The 20,569-nt window shown below is 39.6% G+C and overlaps 1 protein-coding gene across 2 annotated transcripts in view; it reads right to left on the bottom strand.

Moving 5' to 3' along the window:
• The window catches only part of LOC127411320 (metastasis-associated protein MTA1-like), a 72,904-nt gene that overhangs the window by 35,001 nt on the left and 17,334 nt on the right, over positions 1 to 20,569 (bottom strand). The window contains exons 2-3 of one of the 2 annotated variants that reach the window (XM_051646816.1): positions 12,900 to 12,967; positions 10,457 to 10,550 (exon numbers count right to left, since the gene is read on the bottom strand). In XM_051646816.1, the coding sequence (XP_051502776.1) occupies positions 10,457 to 10,550; positions 12,900 to 12,967 (162 nt within the window). The remainder of the gene's footprint in view (positions 1 to 10,456; positions 10,551 to 12,899; positions 12,968 to 20,569) is intronic. The other variant, XM_051646817.1, reaches the window with a different exon arrangement.

Raw genomic sequence — 20,569 nt, 5'->3', positions numbered from 1 at the left:
AAACACCAAAACTGTAAACATGACAATTTAAACAAAATTACAGCTCAAATAATACAATGAGAAGAAATAATATAAGTGCTTTTATAAAATTATAAGCTTCACATTTCTGCCTTTAAACCCTCCAAAAATTGGCCCCATTCACTTCCATTGTAAGTGCCTCACTGTAACCTCCATTTTTGCTCTTTTCTTTTTTTTAAGAAAAGGAGGACAAGACAAAATTAATTTTTGTGGTAATTAACATTATGCCACAAATGCTGTTGATTGAGCTTAACTTGTATTGAACCCAGAACATTCATTTAACACTTAATGCCTGCTTTTGCATATGTATGCTGTTTGATGATACATTTTTGCCCCTAAATTTTTAACTGTGCCCCTAAAAATAAAAAATAAAAAACACTGACCCCTGCCTAGATCTTTAATTACTGGGCCACCTTTGCGTGCCTCTGGAAAAACTGGTAGTTTGGATCAGATGGCTTCTAGTCAACTACATTATGCAAAGGTTCCAAATAAGTCAACCAGGAAATGTTTTTACTCTTATCAGGCTGCTAAAATGAACACTTCTAATGTAGAATTCGCTTCTAGATTTACCTGTTTGTGAGGTTCATTCGTTGCATCATACCATTGTATCAATTTGAGAGTTTAGCAAGACAAATGGTCAGGCCTGTGTCTTTTTTTGCAACTAATTATACAAACAGATTCATGCATTAAACTGTATATTCTGCTTTGTTTGCAAAGTCATGTCCATGAAATAGTTAGAACTTATGACTTTTAAAATGGATGGAAATTCTAACCACAAAGTCTACAAACATTTTCAGCAAATTTAGTCAGTGTTGTCTGTACAAACTTTTGCAAAGACTGCTGCGCCATTATTTGAATGAGCTACCACTTTGTTGCATGCTGGTCTATTAATTGAAGTAACATCAAGGAGTGGATGAGACTGTTACTGGCCATTCTTCAGAACCCAAACGGAGGCTGATCAAATTAAATCCGCAAAAATGACTGTTAAAAGCCAAAAGCAAGTGATGGACAACACAAACGTCATCTTTAAATTCAGTTTACCCAAACACATTTTCACCTCCGAATTACAAAGAGAGTAGAGGTTTAAGCGAGAGGAGGTCTGTCAACAAACCCTAGATATATGTGGTGTATGGAGGCAGAGTGCAGTGGTGAATGATAAGTGGGAGAGAATCAGAAGGGAGGGAGGAAAACCAGCGAACGTGCTCCAATTCATTTGGAGTTTCATTAGTAAAAGAGAGAGAGAGAAACATGGAGAGAGGAACAGAGGTAAAGACAGGGAGCAGAACAAAAAGGAATCAAGGGCTTTTCTGAAGAAGAAAAAAAAAATGTTTGTCTGAAATCAATATGTATTTCCTCCTCTTCTTCACCCTCTCTGGCATTCAGCTGACAAGAACGGCAATACTCGTTACCCATCACACACCACTGTTTTATCCTCATCTGATAGGTATAAAGAAATCTGAAACTACACTGAACCCCAGATACGGAAGCTGGCGGACACTTTCCAAGCGGTGCACATCAGTAACTGTGCTATTTACAGCTGTGTATGGAGTATTGACAACCCCTGATGAGATGCAGACAGAGTGAGGGATTGAGACGGTGCCAAAAACTAAGAGTGTGTGAATGGGGAAAGATGAAGAGAGGTGGTGAGAGAGGGAGAGCGCAGAGGAACAGCCCTGTGGCTAAGAGCTGCCACATGCGTCCTTGAGAGCCAACAAGATGAGAGGCGCTAAACTCCGTAAACTCCATCCTTAGTATATCTAGAGAGATAGAGAGAGAGAGAGAGAGAGAGAGAGAGAGAGAGAGAGAAGCCAATCAATTGGCTTTGCACCCTGCCTATGCTCTCTACAAATTACCTCTCTATCTCACCTGTCTAAACCAATGATCAATTATTGATGAATGAATCACCTTACCAGGTGGAGGAGAGGAAAGGTATGAAGAGAGGTAGGGTTGAAAATCAACAGCCATTTCTTCAGAACTGGTTCAGTTTTCTTTTTCTTTTTTAAATACTGTAATTAGGAATGCACATTAAGAAATCCTTATTTGACAATCCTTAACGTTAAAGAATAAAAATCGATTAATCTTTATAAGAGAGCAAAAATAAAGTGGTGAACAGCCTAAAAAAAAAAAAAAAAAAAATACAAAATGCATATTTTTCTTCAATTAAAGGTTTATTTAGGCTATATAAAGTGTGACAACAGTTCTGATGCAAACCTGAAAACATCAACATTGCTTTGGAGAAAAAATCCTAACTTTAGAAGGAAATGTGAAAACATGAAACATGAAAGTATAGTATGTGCATGTAGCCTACTGTTTAAATATAATTTAAATAAATACACATAAGAAATGCAAGTATTGGTATTTTCCTCTAAATATAATTTCATTTAAAGGGTTAGTTCATTCAAAAATGAAAATTCTCTCATTATTTACTCACCCTCATGACATCCCAGATGTGCATGATTTTCTTTCATCTGCTGAACACAAACGAAGTGTTTCAGAAGAATATTTGAGCTCTGTTGGTCCTCACAATGTGTGATGTGAATGAGTGCCAAAATTTTGAAGGACCAAAATCTACATAAGGGCAACATAAAAGTACTCTAGATGACTCTGGTGGTTAAATCCATATCTTCTGAAGCAATATGATAGGTGTGGGTGAGAAATAGATGAATTACATTTATGTTCCCTTTATGTGGATTTTTATGTCAGTCATGCACATCTGGGAAACCAGGAGGGTAAGTAAATCATGAGAGAATTTTCATTTTTGGGTGGACTATCCTTTTAAGTTTTTTTTTTTTTTTTTTGTACCTGCATGCATGCTCTCTCGGCGAGAACTGATGTGATTGTCAATGTGGATGATACATGGAGACCGGTGTGAACTTTAACACATTACCCCACAGTTTATGCAGTAAAAATAATGTACATCTATGGAGAAAAGCTCCAAGAATACATTTATCACCACAAGTCTCCATTTTAGGTGGAGGAAAACACCGTTCTAGTGTGGATAAGAGATGTAAACATAGCAAAATCAGTGCGTTTTTAAATGAAAATTGATTTGTGTAAACATGGCCTTAACGTGTACTTTCTTACTAAAACCCCACCCTCATAAGGTACCACTGTACCGTTGAGATTGTTGTAATCAGAGATGAAGACATAAGCAGTGCATCATCTCAGTGTTTATTTAGTTCAGTTTTATAACTTATATTTATAAGCTTTCAGAAGCTGAATACTGCATCTGACTCCGCTGCAACTACCACGCTCGCAGCTTCCTGGGCTGCCCTGTAAATGTGCAAACTGCTGACAGACAAAAGTTGCCTATAAGTCTTTTGATTGGCTAAAAAATAGAATCTGACCATGGTCACTTTTTATAGTTTTCCTTTAACAAACTATTTGTGATTCTCATCCCAAAAGAGAAGAGCGATCTTTGAGCATGACCTGTTCTATGACACATAACTGGAGGATGGAGACCAGATTCATTCATCCACCTCTCACATACACACATTAATACATATAAAACACACAACGCCTCCATAACCACACTATAAAACCTAAATTCATTGAGCTGTGGTGAGCACTAACTTTCACTTTGTACTTCCTCACTCAGATGCGTTCACATAAACACACAACACGCACAACATTCTTGTCGAAAAGGACACAAGAGTGGATACAGCGATGAATTCTAGTGCATTTTCCATTCGCTCCGTTTGTTTATTTTCCCCTTCCAATTCAGGAAGAATGTTACACACATGCTTGCTCTGACAGCTGAGACTTAAAGCTGTTCCACTCAGCACTGAGAGGTCTGGCAGAAAGCACAAACAAGTGAAGCGGCCGAGGCCAACGTGTGAGGTGCATCTAGGGAGTAGTTCACAGCAGGGCAAGGACTCTCTCTCTCCCTGTTTCACGGCACACATGGCGCCTTGCTGCCTCATGCGCTCAGGGCTCAGCGAGGTGGAGCCAGCATCACAGAGAGCAAAATATTTCATCTGTGAGTCACACCACCCGCATGTTGCCAACTCTGACAACACTAGAGAAGTTAAGTTTCAATGGCACAAGCTCTGTTGGGTTATATCAGGGGTCAAAGAGCACTAGAAACTAGACTTTTACATTACTAAATAATGTGTGAGATACTTCCCCATGCAAAACTCACCATGTGTTGCGGGTGGTAGATGGGCATAGATATGCGATTGCTAAGGTTGTTCTGTGGAGCTGCTAGGGTGTTCTAGGTGGTTGCTTACTGGCCCCAAGTCAAAAGAGCCCATCTCCAAGTCTCATTCATATCATAGTATAGATTTTTTTCACCAGTTTAATCATCTGCCAGGTGAAAATTGTAAGTCTGTTTGTTTAGAAAAGTAGCCTAATAGCACACCTCAAAACCGCACGATTTCAGGTGTCATGTTCACACGTTCAAACGTTTATGGTCCATGACACATGATAAAATAGGTTTGCAACCTTTTTAGTTCCATAATGTGACATCTTAGTAAAGCACAATTTTTTATTAAAAAATATAGGGTGGTTCTTTATTTTATTCACTGAGAATTTATTGTGGAATAATGTGCACTGATGAATCATTCACAATAAAACCAAAAACGAAGTATTAAGAAAAGTAAACAGGGCAAATTTTGATTTCATGTTAACTTTAATACTTAAAGGAATAGTTCAACCAAAACTGAAAATTCCCTTATCATTTACTCACCACTATGCCCTCTCAAACTTGTATGACTTTCTTTCTTCTGCGGAACACAAACAAAGATTTTTTTGATTGAGATAGGATGTGAATATAATGAAAGTCAATGGAGTCCAGCAATTTCAAGCTACAAAAAGGACATAAATGCAGCATAAAGGTAATCCATACAATTTTAGTGTTTTAATCCATGTCTTCTAAAGTGCTGTGATCGGTTTTGGGTGAAGAACTGACAAAAAATGTAATTCCTTTTTCACTATAAATCTAGACATCTGCAGCCTCCTTTGCACGATCATGATTTGAAGCTCAATTACCCTTCCTCACGCAAGGAAGTGTAATCGAGCTTCAAATCATAAGGGTGAGTAAATGATGAGAGAATTGTCATTTTTATGTGAACTATTCCTTTAAAGCCAAAGTAAATTTCGGTTTGCCGCATAATGCAACGTCTCGTGCACAGGTGATGCAAATGTCGTCATCAGCACAGTATGCACAGATTGTCCGCGTGCAGCCCAGTTTTTCCAGACACACTGATAGTCCGTGTCTGTGTGTGTCCTTTGCACATGCACATGGTGTTGACATTTTGAGTACTGATATGTTTTGCGCATGTGTCAAACATGTCAATATGGGCTCCCATTCAAAGCGGTATGCTTTGAAAGGTCAAGCGCTCGACTCTGCGCAAGACGTACCGCCACATGGAAAAACGAAGTATACCCTAACCTTTAGGGTTAGGGGTTTGTTCAGCTCCCTCCACAATCTTAACAGTGATGCTTGCAAGCAACACTAATGAGACTGGGCCTCCAGCTGTTTCATGAGGGCACATCAGACTGCCTCCAGCCTGCACTGATCTTTGTGTCTTCCTCTTTCCTTCATTCCGCCTGAATTTTCTTTTTCCGTACACTCTTCCACTCATTCTTTAGCTCCCCTCCCCTCTTCCACTGGCAGAGACAGGATGTAGCCCACACCCGTGCGGTAAACGACCATTCCTGCCATGCATTTTTCACATATTGTGGAGAGGTCCATAATCCACACACACTCACACACACAAACACGGTTCCTTTTCACTGCTTCTGTGTGGTCCACATGAACAAACAGGCTTCCCGGTCTCGATGTCAGACCAGTGTGTGATATGGGCCTGAAACACAACCTCTTTTTATTTTTATGCATAAGCTCCGTGTATAACCTCCATACTTACAAACTCCTCAAATGGGGTATCCGATACACATCTACAGCAGCCATTTAAGAGGAAGGTTCTGCCCACAGCAGGAACACAGATCCACTAACATCTACACAAGACTCACATCTTCACTTCATTCAAGAGAGTCTGTCAGTCATCTCAACACTTCATAATAGATGACACATATCTTACAGCTTTTTGCCTGAAGCTCTAACAACATTTAAAGAAAGGAAAATCTGTCAATGTTTACTGACTAATGTCATTCCAAACCAGTAGCATAACTTGGATCTTGCGGGCCCCAGTGCAAAGAAACTGTCAGGCCCACTCCTTAGGGGGCCTTGGTCATTTTTCATCAACCCTCGGGCCCACGGCCATTTTTATGGTTTATTTTGGTTGACCATTGCATACCCCCTCTCACTCCGGGCCCTAGGAAGGCTGCTCAACCTGCCCTCCCTCTAGTTACGCCCCTGTTCCAAACCCATATGACTTCCCTGAATCCGTAGAACATAAAAGATGGTTGAAGTCAAACCTGGGAAAACATCTCGAACATCTCATATTTGAGAGGTACTGCAGAGAGCCCAAAAATTAGGTTCAGAAAGTAATTTAAATACTAGTTTATTCCTCACACAATGCATTGCAGAACTTCGACAACGTCTTGGCATAGAATCAACAAGTTTCTGTAAAAGCTGTGGTGAAAGTTTCCTCCAGGTTTCAGCCACCAAAGATTTCAGTTCATCCACACTAGAACATCGGCGATCTGACATTTTCTTTATAGGTGCTCTCGCCAGATAAGCAAAAAACTAAATCTTCCATCCTCCACAACTGAGTATGTTGCAAAAATGTTAAGATGAAGGACTTGTGAATAAGAACAGAAAGCGCACAGGCAGACCAAGAAAGACATCCTGCAGATTGGACTGGATAATTGAGTAAAATCAAGAGAAACAGGCAACAAACAGCTGCAAGGATTGCCTCACACATCAATGAGAATTACTAGATACAACTTAGTTCGCAGACCATTCAAAACAGGATCAGTAATTATGGGTACATAGGAAGAGTAATGTGGCGAAAACCATTCATTAGCTTAAAGAATAAGAAAGCCAGGACAAAATTGGCAAAAGAACATGCACAGAATGACAGCAGCTTTTGGAGAACTGTCTTATCAAATCACTCCGAATTGAACCTGCATGGATTTAAATGGCAGAGTATTTGTGTCGAGAAAGGCAGGGGAAGAATTCCAGCCACACTGCACTAAGGGTACTGTAAAGCACAGAGGTGGAAATGTCAGAGTCTGGGGCTGTTTCTCTTACAGCCCATCTACAACAGGTGCATCAGTTGACGTGACGCAACGGCTTGAGGCTATCTACACTGTACACATCAAAACGAACATTCTAAACCATTTAATTTGTGTAGTAGCACCAGCATGTTCAGCGCAAAATGGAACGGGACACCCATTTATTGTCGGTGCGATGGACGCTTCCAGTGAAGACAGCATCATTGATTATAATGGGGGTCTATTGCTTTTGACGCAATGCACCACTTGCGCCCGGTGTAGACAGGGTGTTACAGTGGTGTCAGTGAGCTTGTGTTCGTTGATGGAATCATGAACTCTAAAGTGTACAGAGAAATTCTGGATGCAAACTTTCAGAAATCAGTAAGACACAGAAGTGGCTCTTTCAACAGGATAACAATCCAAAGCATACCAGCCGCCTATTGAAAGAATACTTTGGAAAAAAGAAAATTAAGGTCCTAGAATTGCCCTCCCACAGCTCTGACCTAAACCCTATAGAGTACCTATGGGATGCAATGGAGAAGAAAATATCAGATTGTCGATGTTCTAGTGTGGATGAACTGAAAGCTTCGGTGGCTGAAACCTGGAGGAAGCTTTCACCACAGCTTTTACAAATCTTGTTTATTCTATGCCCAGACGTTGTCAATAAGTTCTGCGAACGAAAGGATTGCAAACAAAAAACTAAAATACTTGAACTTGTAATCTTTAATGAAGCAATTATCAGGTGTCCAAATAATTTGTGGAATTTTAAACCATACGTCTGTTGTTTTATAATTTAAAACTTAAGCTTCATTGTGAAATGTCCTGCTTGAAAAGTGTGCTTATGTTAGCTTTCTTTTCAATAAATGCAAATTGGTTTAATGTTTTGTTCTCAAATGTGTAGGAATTCATGCATTTTTAAGGTCAGCTCAAGTGCCCAAATACTTTTTGGGGCCACTGTACATACACAGCATGATTTAGATTAACTACTTTTATGCAGCATGTCATTTAGAATATAAACTTTAACGTTTCCAGCGTAGACAGCATCAAGTCATTGCGGCTTGCAACAAAGGGTGTTAGGACATCATGGGAACAGTTAACTTAAAGAAAACTGTCCAGAAGCAGACCATTTACGCTAATGTCTGGTATAGATCCCCATGCGGCAACCCAAGAATACAATGCATACTTGGATTGTGTTTAGAATTGCACTAGGACACAATTCGGAATGGAATAATATTTGAAATCAAGCTTGCATAGCTAGATGCATCTGCGTTCACTTGTGTAGACTATACTTCTGACTAACACACAACCTCTAATGCTCCAAAACCTAGTGAGCTGCCTCGCTATCCACCTTCTACATAGGCAGCTACATTCTAAAGGGCAATGTACAGTATACTTCAGTTTTCCTTGTGCAAATTATCAGCACAGTACATGCTGACCGTCCACGTCTTTGCATGTCATCGGTGGACGTGCCTTCCGTTGACTGTGCTGAAAAAGTATCACAAAGCAGTGCATATGAGTCATACGGGTTTGTATGGGCTCGTGGTCAAAAGAGTATACTGTACATTGAAAGGCTGAGTGTTTGACCGTATGCAAGCTGGAGTTCCCAAATGAAACCGAACCTACTAAGTGACAAATGTTAGGGTGAAAAGTAGCAGACACATTCAACGTTTTGACCTTCAGTGTAGTTTGGGTTATAGTGCCGTCTCTAGCACTTGTGACATGGAGTGTTAATGATTAATCGCTGATCAATTAATTTTCATTAATAATTTGATCGATAAAGCTTATCAATCATTAATTAATAAATTTCAGCACAAATGCGGAGCAATCATGCCAGAAGACGTTGCAAAAAATCTGTCTATACAGGGTGCCGCTAGAGGGTGTACTGCCGCTTGCGTGCTGTTTTGTCCACAACACAAGACTAAGAAACACAGACACAGCGAATCCTTCACTTCCTCTCTTCTAAAGATGAAGCATGCTCAATGTAACCAATCACAGAGCGTTTCTTTATAGATTAATATTATGTTTTCTGCATACACTGTGATTGTGTGTTGATTCACTCTTTTTGCACTGTTGATCTGCCGGTCTCCTTGTTTCATCCCAACCTACAATTACGTCAGTGATCGAAGTCCAAGGGTCCGAAATATCCAACCATCCACGATGTGGTTTTAACTCAAATATCACTTCTATACAAGATATTATTAATAATAATTCATTAACAGTTATTAAACAATTCCCACATTTTTTCTAAACATAGCTAAAATGTATTAAAATACACTAAGAAATTTTTTTTTAGAGGAAAATGCCAATAGTTGCATTTCTTAAGTATGCTCATGTTGGGGGCCTGGGTAGCTCAGCTAGTAAAGACGCTGACTGGAGTCGCGAGTTCGAATCCAGGGTGTGCTGAGTGACTCCAGCCAGGTCTCCTAAGCAACCAAATTGGCCCTGTTGCTAGGGAGGGTAGAGTCACATGGGGTAACCTCCTCGTGGTCGCTATGTGTGGTTCTCGCTCTCAGTGGGGCGTGTGGTGAGCATGGATGCCGCAGAGAATAGTGTGAAGCCTCCACGTGCTACGTCTCCGCAGTAACGCGCTCAACAAGCCACGTAATAAGATGCACTGATTGACGGTCTCAGACGTGGAGGCAACTGAGATTTGTCCTCCGCCACCCAGATTGAGGCGAGTCACTACGCCACCACGAGGACTTAGAGCGCATTGGGAATTGGGCATTCCAAATTGGGGGAGAAAAGAGGAGAGGAGAATAAAAATAAAAAAAAGTATGTTCATGTAAATTATATTTAAACATTAGGCTGCATGCACATTATTTGGAGTATATTTCCACATAGGATTTGCAGTATTAACATTAACGATGAATCGATTATTAACTTCCACAACAACTGATTATGAAAATGTCTGAAAATTGTCATCCCTACTTGTGACAGAAAAGGAGAAATCAAAAGGAAAGTGAAGAGAAAAAAATTCTAAATGGATAAATTGCTTATTTTATTTGAAGTCCACCTTGAAGCTTAAAAGATCATAAAAGCCTATCTGAACAATTCAACCTTAAATTGTATATAAAATAAATACATAAAATCTTAAAGCAAAAAAACACATAAAATGCTTCATGATAAATAAATGTACTGCTGAAAAGACTCATTGCTATCCAAGTTAAAACTAGCATTGGTAGCAAATGTTTAAGGAACATAATAGTAACTCACTGCATTAATTTGCTTTGCTTCACTCCCATTTCACTCCTAACTTCAGAGGGGCCTTATGAAGGCTTTCCAAAAATCACTGAATATCTGCATGTCAATTTCCACTTACGTGCATGTTTGTCTGCGAGGGCGATGAGCGTTGTGGAGATATCTCTTCGTCGGTAGAAGCACACCACTTTGGCCTCCACGTTCCCATTTGCAGTCTGCAAACAGAAAGAGTTGTCACAGCAACAGCCTTTAGACCAATCAACTGCTAAGAAGGCCTCAATATGCAAATGAGGATTAAATCACAACCATGACTTAAACACCTCTGCACATCCTGAGTTATATAAGAGGATCTAATGATACAAGGAAGGAGAGGTGTAGAGTGATTAGAGACAGAAATTGTTTCATTTCCAACTTTTTTTAACGATTCTGGTACTTCCATTTTTGTTTTCTTAGGTCTTTAAGGGAGAAATATTAAGATATGAAAAATTTAATTGTTATTACATTCACTGCCCTAAGTCAAAACTTTCTATTCATAAGTCTCTTTAATTCACTAAAAACAATTGTCTCAGAATAATTCATTAGGGAATAAGACAACACTGGTTGCGCTGTAAGTTTTGCATTGTAGATTTAGTAGTGGCCGAGCAGTACCGCTGAAAAGTAGTACAGGAAACACAGAACTTGTTTACGTGCACACCAATATGCTGATAACTACCACAAATCTGCTCATTCAAAAAAATGTGACAACACAAGAAAACCATGTTTACATGAGACTTTATTCTCATTTGAATCAAAACAAACAGGCACGTATTAGCGCACATTAGATAAGTGGGTAAAAACACCTTGTTTGGTAAAGGTGTAAAATCGTGCCGATCGGTTTTTGCTTAAACCGTTAATGACCTTACCCCATAAGGAAAGCCAATTAAGGCGTTTACATGACCACACCCATTGTCGGCTTGTTAAGCATAATTAGTGTATGATCATGCATATAAATACTCTCTGTTGCTGGGTTTCCATCTACATATTTTTAGGCAAATTGTCAGATAAACTGCATAAAAAATGCTGGATGGAGACCAACATGGAAACCAATTTCCTCTCTATAAATGTTTTTATAGAAATTATATAGGAATATAGATGTGCATCTAAAAAGTCATGCGACTTTGCCTCAAGCCATGTGAATACATAATTCGCTCAGAGCATATGAAATGTTGCTCTGGTTATTCTGAAATGCCGGACACAAAGGGTCTGTTCTAAAACTAAGTGAGCTGTCTCGCTGTCTTCTATGGCAGCACCCTTACTGAAATGATGCCTCATAAGAGAGCAATTTGGAATGCTCTACATAGGCGGCAGCTCCGCACATTTTTCAAATAGCGCTCCTCACGTGCAGCGCACAGGTGACTCGACTCGCAACTGATTTTAATACAATGATACCTTATGCCTACGCGATTCTCTAATGAGCACAAATACGGACAGCACACACACATTTTTGGCAAAATAGTCGGTTTTGTATCATATTAAACTGCTATTTATTGATACTTTTCAGTATTGAATGGATTACAAGTATATTTATAATCTAAATTTATCACGCTTCGTCCGCCATCTTGGATTTATTTTTTTCACCGAGCTCACCACGGTGCATTCTTGGATCACCTTCCCGGGAAAGGATACATACAATGCTACCTTAGAATCTGTCCAAAACGAGATATCTTCAGAGGCAGCATAATTAAGATACCTACCTTTTGGAAAAGACTTTGCATCGGGAGCACGCCTATGATGTCTTAAAATGCTGCCTCCAGTGGACGCTCAATAGGTTTTGGAACAGACCCAAAGCCTGTCATCAAAATGATTGGCTACTATTACCTCCCAGAACCGCCAGACACGCTTTCGCTTCAAAACTTAACTTGAGCCACTGAGCGCTAGCGAACATGAGGTTCGTCAGAGCATTTTGTCTGCACACTCAAAACTCCAAGTAATTCACTACATTTAAAAAAAGTGCCACAGTGGCTTCAACTTCCATTTTTATTTCCCAGAAGTGATGATTTTGTTCTCTTAAACACATGGGATGGATGGAAATGCAGCTTTATTTGCAAATTGTTCTTGCGATGTTATGATTTTGCGCGTGAATTAAATCTATAACTTAGATGAAAACATGACTAATGTTAGAGTACTTTAGTCATTTTTAGTTTTCACTAAAAAGAACCGGCTTGTGTCATTTGATTGGGAATCAGACAAATGGTTGCACTCTATGTTTCGTGCTGTAGATTAAGAAGCGGCACGGCTGAATAGTAGTCCAGAACACAATGTCAGAGTACTCAGTACAGCATTCCTTTAACGTCAGAAAAATGCCTGTTCGAGAACTGTTAATGGAACTGAAAATAATGAAAATCATTAGATTCCACTTTCTATTTTTATGGAACTGAGCAAGTTCTGTATAAGATCTGGTTCTAGGTTCCAAGACCAAAGTGTGTTTTCAGATGGGAAGGAATGAAAGTGTGGAAAGTTGTCGTTTTTAGATTTGTCAGTAACATAGGTGTGGGTTCAGCGACACACGTTTATTTCACACTCACCTTGTTGAGCTCCTCTATCCTCCTGATCAGCAGTGGGTTACTGGAGGAGTTTTCGAAATAAACATAATCTGTGAGGAGAGAGACAAACAACTGTTAGTGTTTCCACACTTACAGTCTGTCAGTGCCAGGCAACATCTCCTGTCAATTTCTCACACCTGCCGAGCCTTGCCGGACTGTTTCACAGACTAAACGCAACCTTCTCCGTCAAGCTACATTACAGCAGTGGGGCTACGTTTGGCGGGTTCCCCAACAACACCACCTGACAACAAATGCATTGACACTGTGTGAATAGCTATGCCGTTTGTAATCCAACCTCATAGACAACCTTCAGTGTCCTCTTTCATTTGGAGCCAAATGACCCACATACCAGGACCAGTATCAGGACTGTCTCAGATAAAATGGGCCAAGTGTTTCAAAGTCCATCTGTCTTATAAAAGTGAATAGTGACTAAGACAAACATTCTGCCTAACATCTCCTTTTGTGTTCCATGTAAAGAGACTGTCATATAGGTTTGAAACAACATGAGGGGTGAGTAAATGATCACAGAATTTTAATTTTTGGGTGAACTATCCCTTCAAAGGGAAGATTAAAAGATCTGAACCGCTGGGTTTCCTTTGAAATATCTGAACATGTGTTCGGTTTTTACAATCTATGTCTTAGCAATTCTCTCAGTTCTGTTTTTATTGTTTCTTCTCCTATTTCTTGATGTGTTTGTGTGTGTGTTGAGTGTGTGAGTGCTTTTGGCCTTGCTCCAGGGCGTGTGGGCTCAGTGCAGGCTTACGGCTCTGTGGGACGTCCCCGCAGGCCTCAGGCTTGGTGGGGTGCCTGGTCTTAACCCTGTGCATGCCAGAACCTCTGGCAGATTACACCCCACACACAGCAGACAGGATACACACTCAAACCACAATAGTCTAGTCTACAATTTACACAAATCATGGGCAAAAAGATTCTGCACCTTCCAGGTACCTGGTCTCAAACAGACTTACAAACCAGGTGTGCTGCACTGAACCAACAAGCAATAAAAAAGAAAAACTCCATCCATTTTTGCCCAAACCAGCCATGACTGCAAAAACAAACTAAACAGGCACTTACTGATAACTTTACTATTACAACTTCAAAGCAGTGCATCCTTGAAACCCATACGTCCCAGTGCATCTCTTTTGACCACATGTGTTCAGAATTCGAGGGAAGGGTGTCTATTTTTTATGACTACATACATCATTCATTACGTCAGTGTATTATTGCACAATAGACTGGCATGTCTTAAGGTCAATATTAGGTCAAAAATGGAAAAAAGAAACAGCTTTCTCTAGAAACTCATCAGTCAATCATTGTTCTGAGGAATGAAGGCTATACAATGCTTGAAAGTGGCAAAAAACTGAAGATTTCATACAAAGGTGTACACTACAGTCTTCAAAGACAAAGGACAACTGGCTCTAACAAGGACAGAAAGAGATGTGGAAGACCAGATGTACAACTAAACAAGAAGATAAGCACATCAGAGTCTCTAGTTTGAGAAATAGACACCTCACATGTCCTCAGCTGACAGCTTCATTGAATTCTACCCACTCAACACCAGTTTCATGTACAACAGTAAAGAGAAGACTCAGTGGTGCAGGCCTTATGGGAAGAATTGCAAAGAAAAAGCCACTTTTGGAACAGAAAAACAAAAAGAAATGTTAGAGTGGGCAAAGACACAAAGACATTGGACAACAGATCATTGGAAAAGAGTGTTATGGATCTTAACCCCATTGAGATTTTGTGGGATCAGCTAAACTGTAAGGTGCGTGAGAAGTGCCCGACAAGACAGCCACATCTATGGCAAGTGCTACAGGAAGTGTGGGGTGAAATGTCACCTGAGTATCTGGACAAACTGACAGCTAGAATGCCAAGGATCTGCAAAGCTGTCATTGCTGCACATGGAGGATTTTTTTATGAGAATTCTTTGAGTAGTTTAAGAAGTTGAGCATTTATTTCAAATTGTAATGTAATACAATTTGTAATTGTCATCCAGTGAGGGGCAGTTCTGTGGATGGAAATGCCTTGTTGATGAGAGAGGTCAACAAAGAATGGCCAGACTGGTTCAAACTGACAAAGTCTACGGTAACTCAGATAACCGCTCTGTACAATTGTGGTGAGAAGAATTTAATCTCGGAATGCTATTCTGAGATGCAGGTTGGTGCCGTTTTGGTAGCATGAGGGGGACATACACAATATTAGGCAGGTGGTTTTAATGTTGTGGCTGATCGGTGTGTATACACACACTCACACAAAATGGATCTTTATACCAGGTGTAAACGGGCCCTAGGTCAGGAACACCATTCTGTTTGAATATTACAACGTGTGAGTGCCCATTAGGCACTAATGAGACATTCTTATGAACATAATTACAACTGTTGTTTGGATGCATTAGTTGCAATTAAATCTTTCAAATAAGCTCAGTCTACGACATCACAGTGGCTTTACTGAGACAGGAAGTGACTTACTCGATCATGATCTTGAGGATGATCTAATATTGTCTTGGAAAGTCTGGGAGGCAATATGTTCTTTGTGTAGAGTTTTAAGTGTATGCAAGCTTTCAGACAGATCTTTTAGGACATCTATTTAATTTCACAGTGTTATACTTTACAATCTACGACAACTGACAATAAGTGAATGCATCGAACAAACTCCTGAATCATCCATTTTGTCTCACATGGCAGCCATGTGTATTCAACTATACATCTGTGTGTATGTGTAAGACTAGGCTCTGTACCGACCGCACCTCTTTGCTGCTTATTTAATGAGTACAAGTTCTACCAGAGGCCTACCGGGCCTGAGCAAAACCTGACATGGAGTCTAAGCCTCAGCAGATATGGGAGGAGATTGGCGAGGAGCTTACAGAAGACCTGAAGGCATCACCGCTGTCTCTCACAGCTTTTGCCAACCCTCCTACCATCTCCGTCTGACTGTGCCCACAGCTAATTCTGTGCCCCTATTCCCCCCCACCAATCAGCATGCGACACAGCTTGTGACATCGCAGTGCAGACAAATTTCCTGTGATCCAATCCATGCATGTTGCCGAGCCTTACCAAGACTGAGGGTGAGAGAGACAGACAAAGAGTGGAAGTTGAATAAAGAGAGACAGACCAAATGAGACAAAGTGTGTGAGAGAGAGGGACAGAGAAAGAGAGAGAAAGAGAGGGAGAGAGAGAGAGAGAGAGAGATGCAACAAACAGGTCAGCGGACAGTCACTAAAAAAAAAAAACTGACATTTAAGTGATGTGGAACAGTCCTTCAAACTAAACTAGGTAGATTGTTGGGATTGGAATTGTGAGGAATAACGATTTTGGTTGCTTAAATTCATTAATTATTCATTTCTTTTTGTACTTTGAGGAAGCAGCACCAAATAATTCAAGTGAACTATACTATACCATGTCCTATATGTTTTTTTATATATGCTGTAAACTAAGATCTATATATATATACACAAAGTATATTTTGGTAATACATTTGAATTTATATTTCACAGTACCATTACAACAAAACTCTGTTTCTAAGTATATAGTTAAATGTACTTTACATACACAAGTACTATTCATATATGACCAAAGGTAATGACTTGCGCTTCAGTGAGTGAGCCAAATGTAAATTAACCATGTAAACTGATTCAGTTAGTGAATGTGCCAGTTTTTACACCCATGAGTTCAAGACTCATTTGAGTCTGATTCATTAATAATAACCACCTCATAGGAGTAATTTGTTTGCAAATCGGACCATACTGACTGCACTGTGTTTGATGTTACGTTCAACCAGTGAGGACAAAATAATATAAAGTTTGTATAATTATTTTTCATTGTATTATTTAGCTGTGTCCATTTTCAATTACAACATAACTTCTTTTACTGGAGTGCTGTAGATTCAGCAGAGCAGGAAATGCTGTCATAAACCCCATTTGGGTGGGATAGATTTAATTAGGGATGTGCACGGAGATCGTTATTTGGTTAAAAACAACTTACATTTGTATAAGCGCATCTAGAGATACCTGCGTTCTGTTTCAATCATTGCGCTGTGTTTAGCTTTTTACCGCAGGTGTCACTTCGATGTTCTGAAGAAGTTGAGGACTTAATGTGACTGTTACACTGTGACACATGAATACAGATTGTTTTTCACCTGGCAAAGTTTCAGCGCTTGATGAACGGTAATGTTTTTTCCCATTTGCTATGGTGTGTAGAAAATAATTTTACAAGTTAAATGCTAAACCATTTATTAATCAAAGCATCATGAAGAGGCTAATAAACCGCAGTAGTGTAACTCCTCATATATGAAAATACTGGCGCTTGCTGCCTCACGGAAATGTGAATCTTCCCGGGCAGAGCACATATCAGGTAATAATTACCAGAGCTTCTCCATGATTTTAATGCCATGCAAATTGTTTATATCAGTAATTCTTCCTGACTTTTTACAGACTGTGCATTTCAGCAGCAGTAAAGATGAAAGCGTCTTTTAGCTTCTATAAAACACAAGGTAAAAATAACCCCAGGTTATACTAATCCGGTGCAAATTGATATAAGGGTAAATATTACCTAGTCTCTTGTGCAAAAGGCAGTCTCAGACTTTTAAGTATGGGGGTGCTCCTGCATGCTGTTTTTTTTGCCAAATTTCATCATGTGGTAGTATCGTTTGGAGACACGGAGCCTGAATATGCAATATGAAAACATCAAGAAATTGCAAACCTCTTATTAAAGGGTTGGCTTGTGGTAACTTTAGGTAAGATTTATTCTGTAGTAGCTAGCCTAGCCTAGCATTTGCATTTCCCAATACATAAATGATCCATAACACTAATATTAAATAATGTAATTGCTGCAAAAGTAAATAGTTTCAAATTCGACATGATGACAATGTCTAAGGATGAAAACATGCCCTTCTCTGTAATTTCTACAGACATTGCTTATCCTGTGCGAAATGACACTAAACATTACAAACATCCACAGTAACAATTACGGTACAGTTACTCAGACATATGTCCAGAAAACTAATCCCGTCTGAATAGAGAAGACTTCTTTTCTCTTTCTTTTTTTTTTTTTTTTTTTTTTATGGCATTCAGTCCACATCGATGGAAGTGGGGTCAGACGTTTATTAGGGCTGAACGCAAAAATGCCACCAAAATTTAAAATGTATTAATGAATTCCTTCCGAGTGTAACATCTAATGTAGTCCTATAATATTGTATTAGGCCTAGTTACATATATTATTATTATTTTTTCCCCTTTTTCACCCAATTTGGAATGCGCAATTCCCAGTGCGCTTTTAAGTCCTTGTGGTTGCGTAGTGATTCACCTCAATCCGGGTGGTGGAGGATGAATCCCAGTTGCCTCCACATCTGAGACCATCAACCGGCACATCTTATCACGTGGCTTGTTGATTGCATTGCCACGGAGACATAGCGCATGTGGAGGCTTCACGCCATCCACCGCGGCATCCGCGCTCAACTCACCACGCGCTCCACCGACAACGAACCACATTATAGCGACCACGAGGAGGTTACCCCATGTGACTCTACCCTCCCTAGCAACTGGGCCAATTTGGTTGCTTAGGAGACCTGGCTGGAGTCACTCAGCACGCCCTGGGATTCAAACTAGCGAACTCCTGGGGTGGTAGCCAGCCTCTTTTACAACTGAGCTACCCAGGTCCCCAGTTACATATATTATTGCATAAAATATAAACTGATGTTATTTAATGGGTTAGAGGTAATACATTCTCAATCTAAATATTCAGATTGAGAATTTATGTTGATAAATTGATTTATTGAAGTCTGTGACAAAAGGATGACACACAGTGTATTTTTTATTATATAAAAAGCCCCAATAAAGTAAAAACAAATTACCTGAAAATCAAATCTAGGGGGCAAATATTGCCCCTTAATGAAAAAGTGAATTCCTGATACTGAATGCAGACATTCAAGAACCATTATTGGAACAGAACATTATCAAATAAGAACAACCACTTCTCAAACCCACACAAAAGTAAATAAATAATAAAAAAATACTAATAATTAGGGGGGGGGGGGGACACAAGCACTCCATGCACATGCAGTCAGGCAGGACTTTAAATGCAGTCTGCCTATGTGCTACACTCAGAAGGAAGAGGTCGCCGTGCCCCAGCCGCAGAGACCCAAGTCTGCACAGATACTCAAGAGTGCAGTGAGACCATTCAGTTCCTGTCTCAGGACAATCAGACCAAGACCCGTGAGACACCTGTTACTATGGCAATACCTGTTAAATCATGCTTATGTGCCAAACACATACACAGAGCATTAGGGCAGCTCTTAGGTTATACACTTGTTCTTTTCCTCCAGCTCAGGGATTTTGGTTATACAATGAACATTCTCTTTATTGTAAAACACAGTAAAACTAATTTGTAGACTACAGAAGATGTTAAATGGACTTAGTGAACTCTGCGTGTCTCTGCAGTCACTGGGACGAGAGCTTGTTAAACTAATGTGAAGCTTCATGTCCTATGAAAATGTATTTGTACAAGTGTAATTGTCCTGAGAATGCATGTTGTGCACACCCACCAACATATATGCAAGGGTTCTGACACTGTGTTCTTATCATGCGTTTAACCCATTTTACTATATGTGACATCTCAAAGTAAAACAGGACACTTAAAATGAAAAAGTAGAGCAGGAGTTGATTTCATTCATTTGCAATTGTTTGGCTCATGAAAAGTGGGTGTTCCATACCACAAGCCAGTCCTGAACGTGAGTTTGGAGTCAATTGTGGAGGAGTTCTACCCTGAAAGTCACCCACTTTTGAGGAGGCTTTTTGACCAGGACATGGAGGATAAAGGACAAACTCACCCTCGAGAGCATCTCCAAAGTATCCTAAGCTTAACACTCATTTCCCAAGTCTTTGTTATTTGCTATTACTGTAATCTTAATTACATTAACATGATCTATTAGTATTACCTACAACCATAGCCTGAAACAATGCCTAAATAGTTAATTGGCTATTATTGGATAACATTATTTTCCCTGTCCATATTTGATGTAACCCGAAAAGGAAAGTCACTTCAGAGGTGGAGCAAGTTAATACATTTTTAAATATATGTTCTTACTGTGCACAAAAATATAAGGAATGTGCATCAAGATAGCATGAAGAGTTCATTTTTACTTATGTGTAGCTATGTGGAACAGGATTTTGGACAAATGAGATTGCTCTGTGGGTAAAGCTACCAATTGCAATGGGATAAAAAGAAAAAAAGAAAACTAGCGAATGACTGTTGCTTATAACAGTTAGTTAACACATAAATCTGGGCTGTCACGATAAAATTTGGCTACCACTTAATTGCGATTATGACGATTAATTGTCTGTTTAGGTCTATATTTTAATTGTTTTAAAATATTGCCTTAGTCTTTCTTTACTGTTACTGGATGGCCCCAGACACAGAGACTACAAGAGTGCAAACTGAATGAACTCTCAGATGCAGTTTATTGTGCTACACCAATCCTAATCAATAATTACCAGAAGGAAAGAAAAGTGGTACACAATACGGGACTTTTAATTATAAAGAGGCCTGAAATACACATGGGACTCTTATTTTGAAATGTATGCTCTCCCAGTTGCGAGCTCACGGCTGATTCACTGAGAAAGTGAATCCGATTCGAACTGCTAACCTGAGCTCCTGAGT

This window comes from Myxocyprinus asiaticus, chromosome 20 (assembly GCF_019703515.2).
Source record: "Myxocyprinus asiaticus isolate MX2 ecotype Aquarium Trade chromosome 20, UBuf_Myxa_2, whole genome shotgun sequence".
Classification (NCBI taxonomy): Eukaryota; Metazoa; Chordata; class Actinopteri; order Cypriniformes; family Catostomidae; genus Myxocyprinus; species Myxocyprinus asiaticus.
Note: the sequence above shows the minus strand (reverse complement) of the source record. Positions and strands in the feature narration are given on the sequence as shown.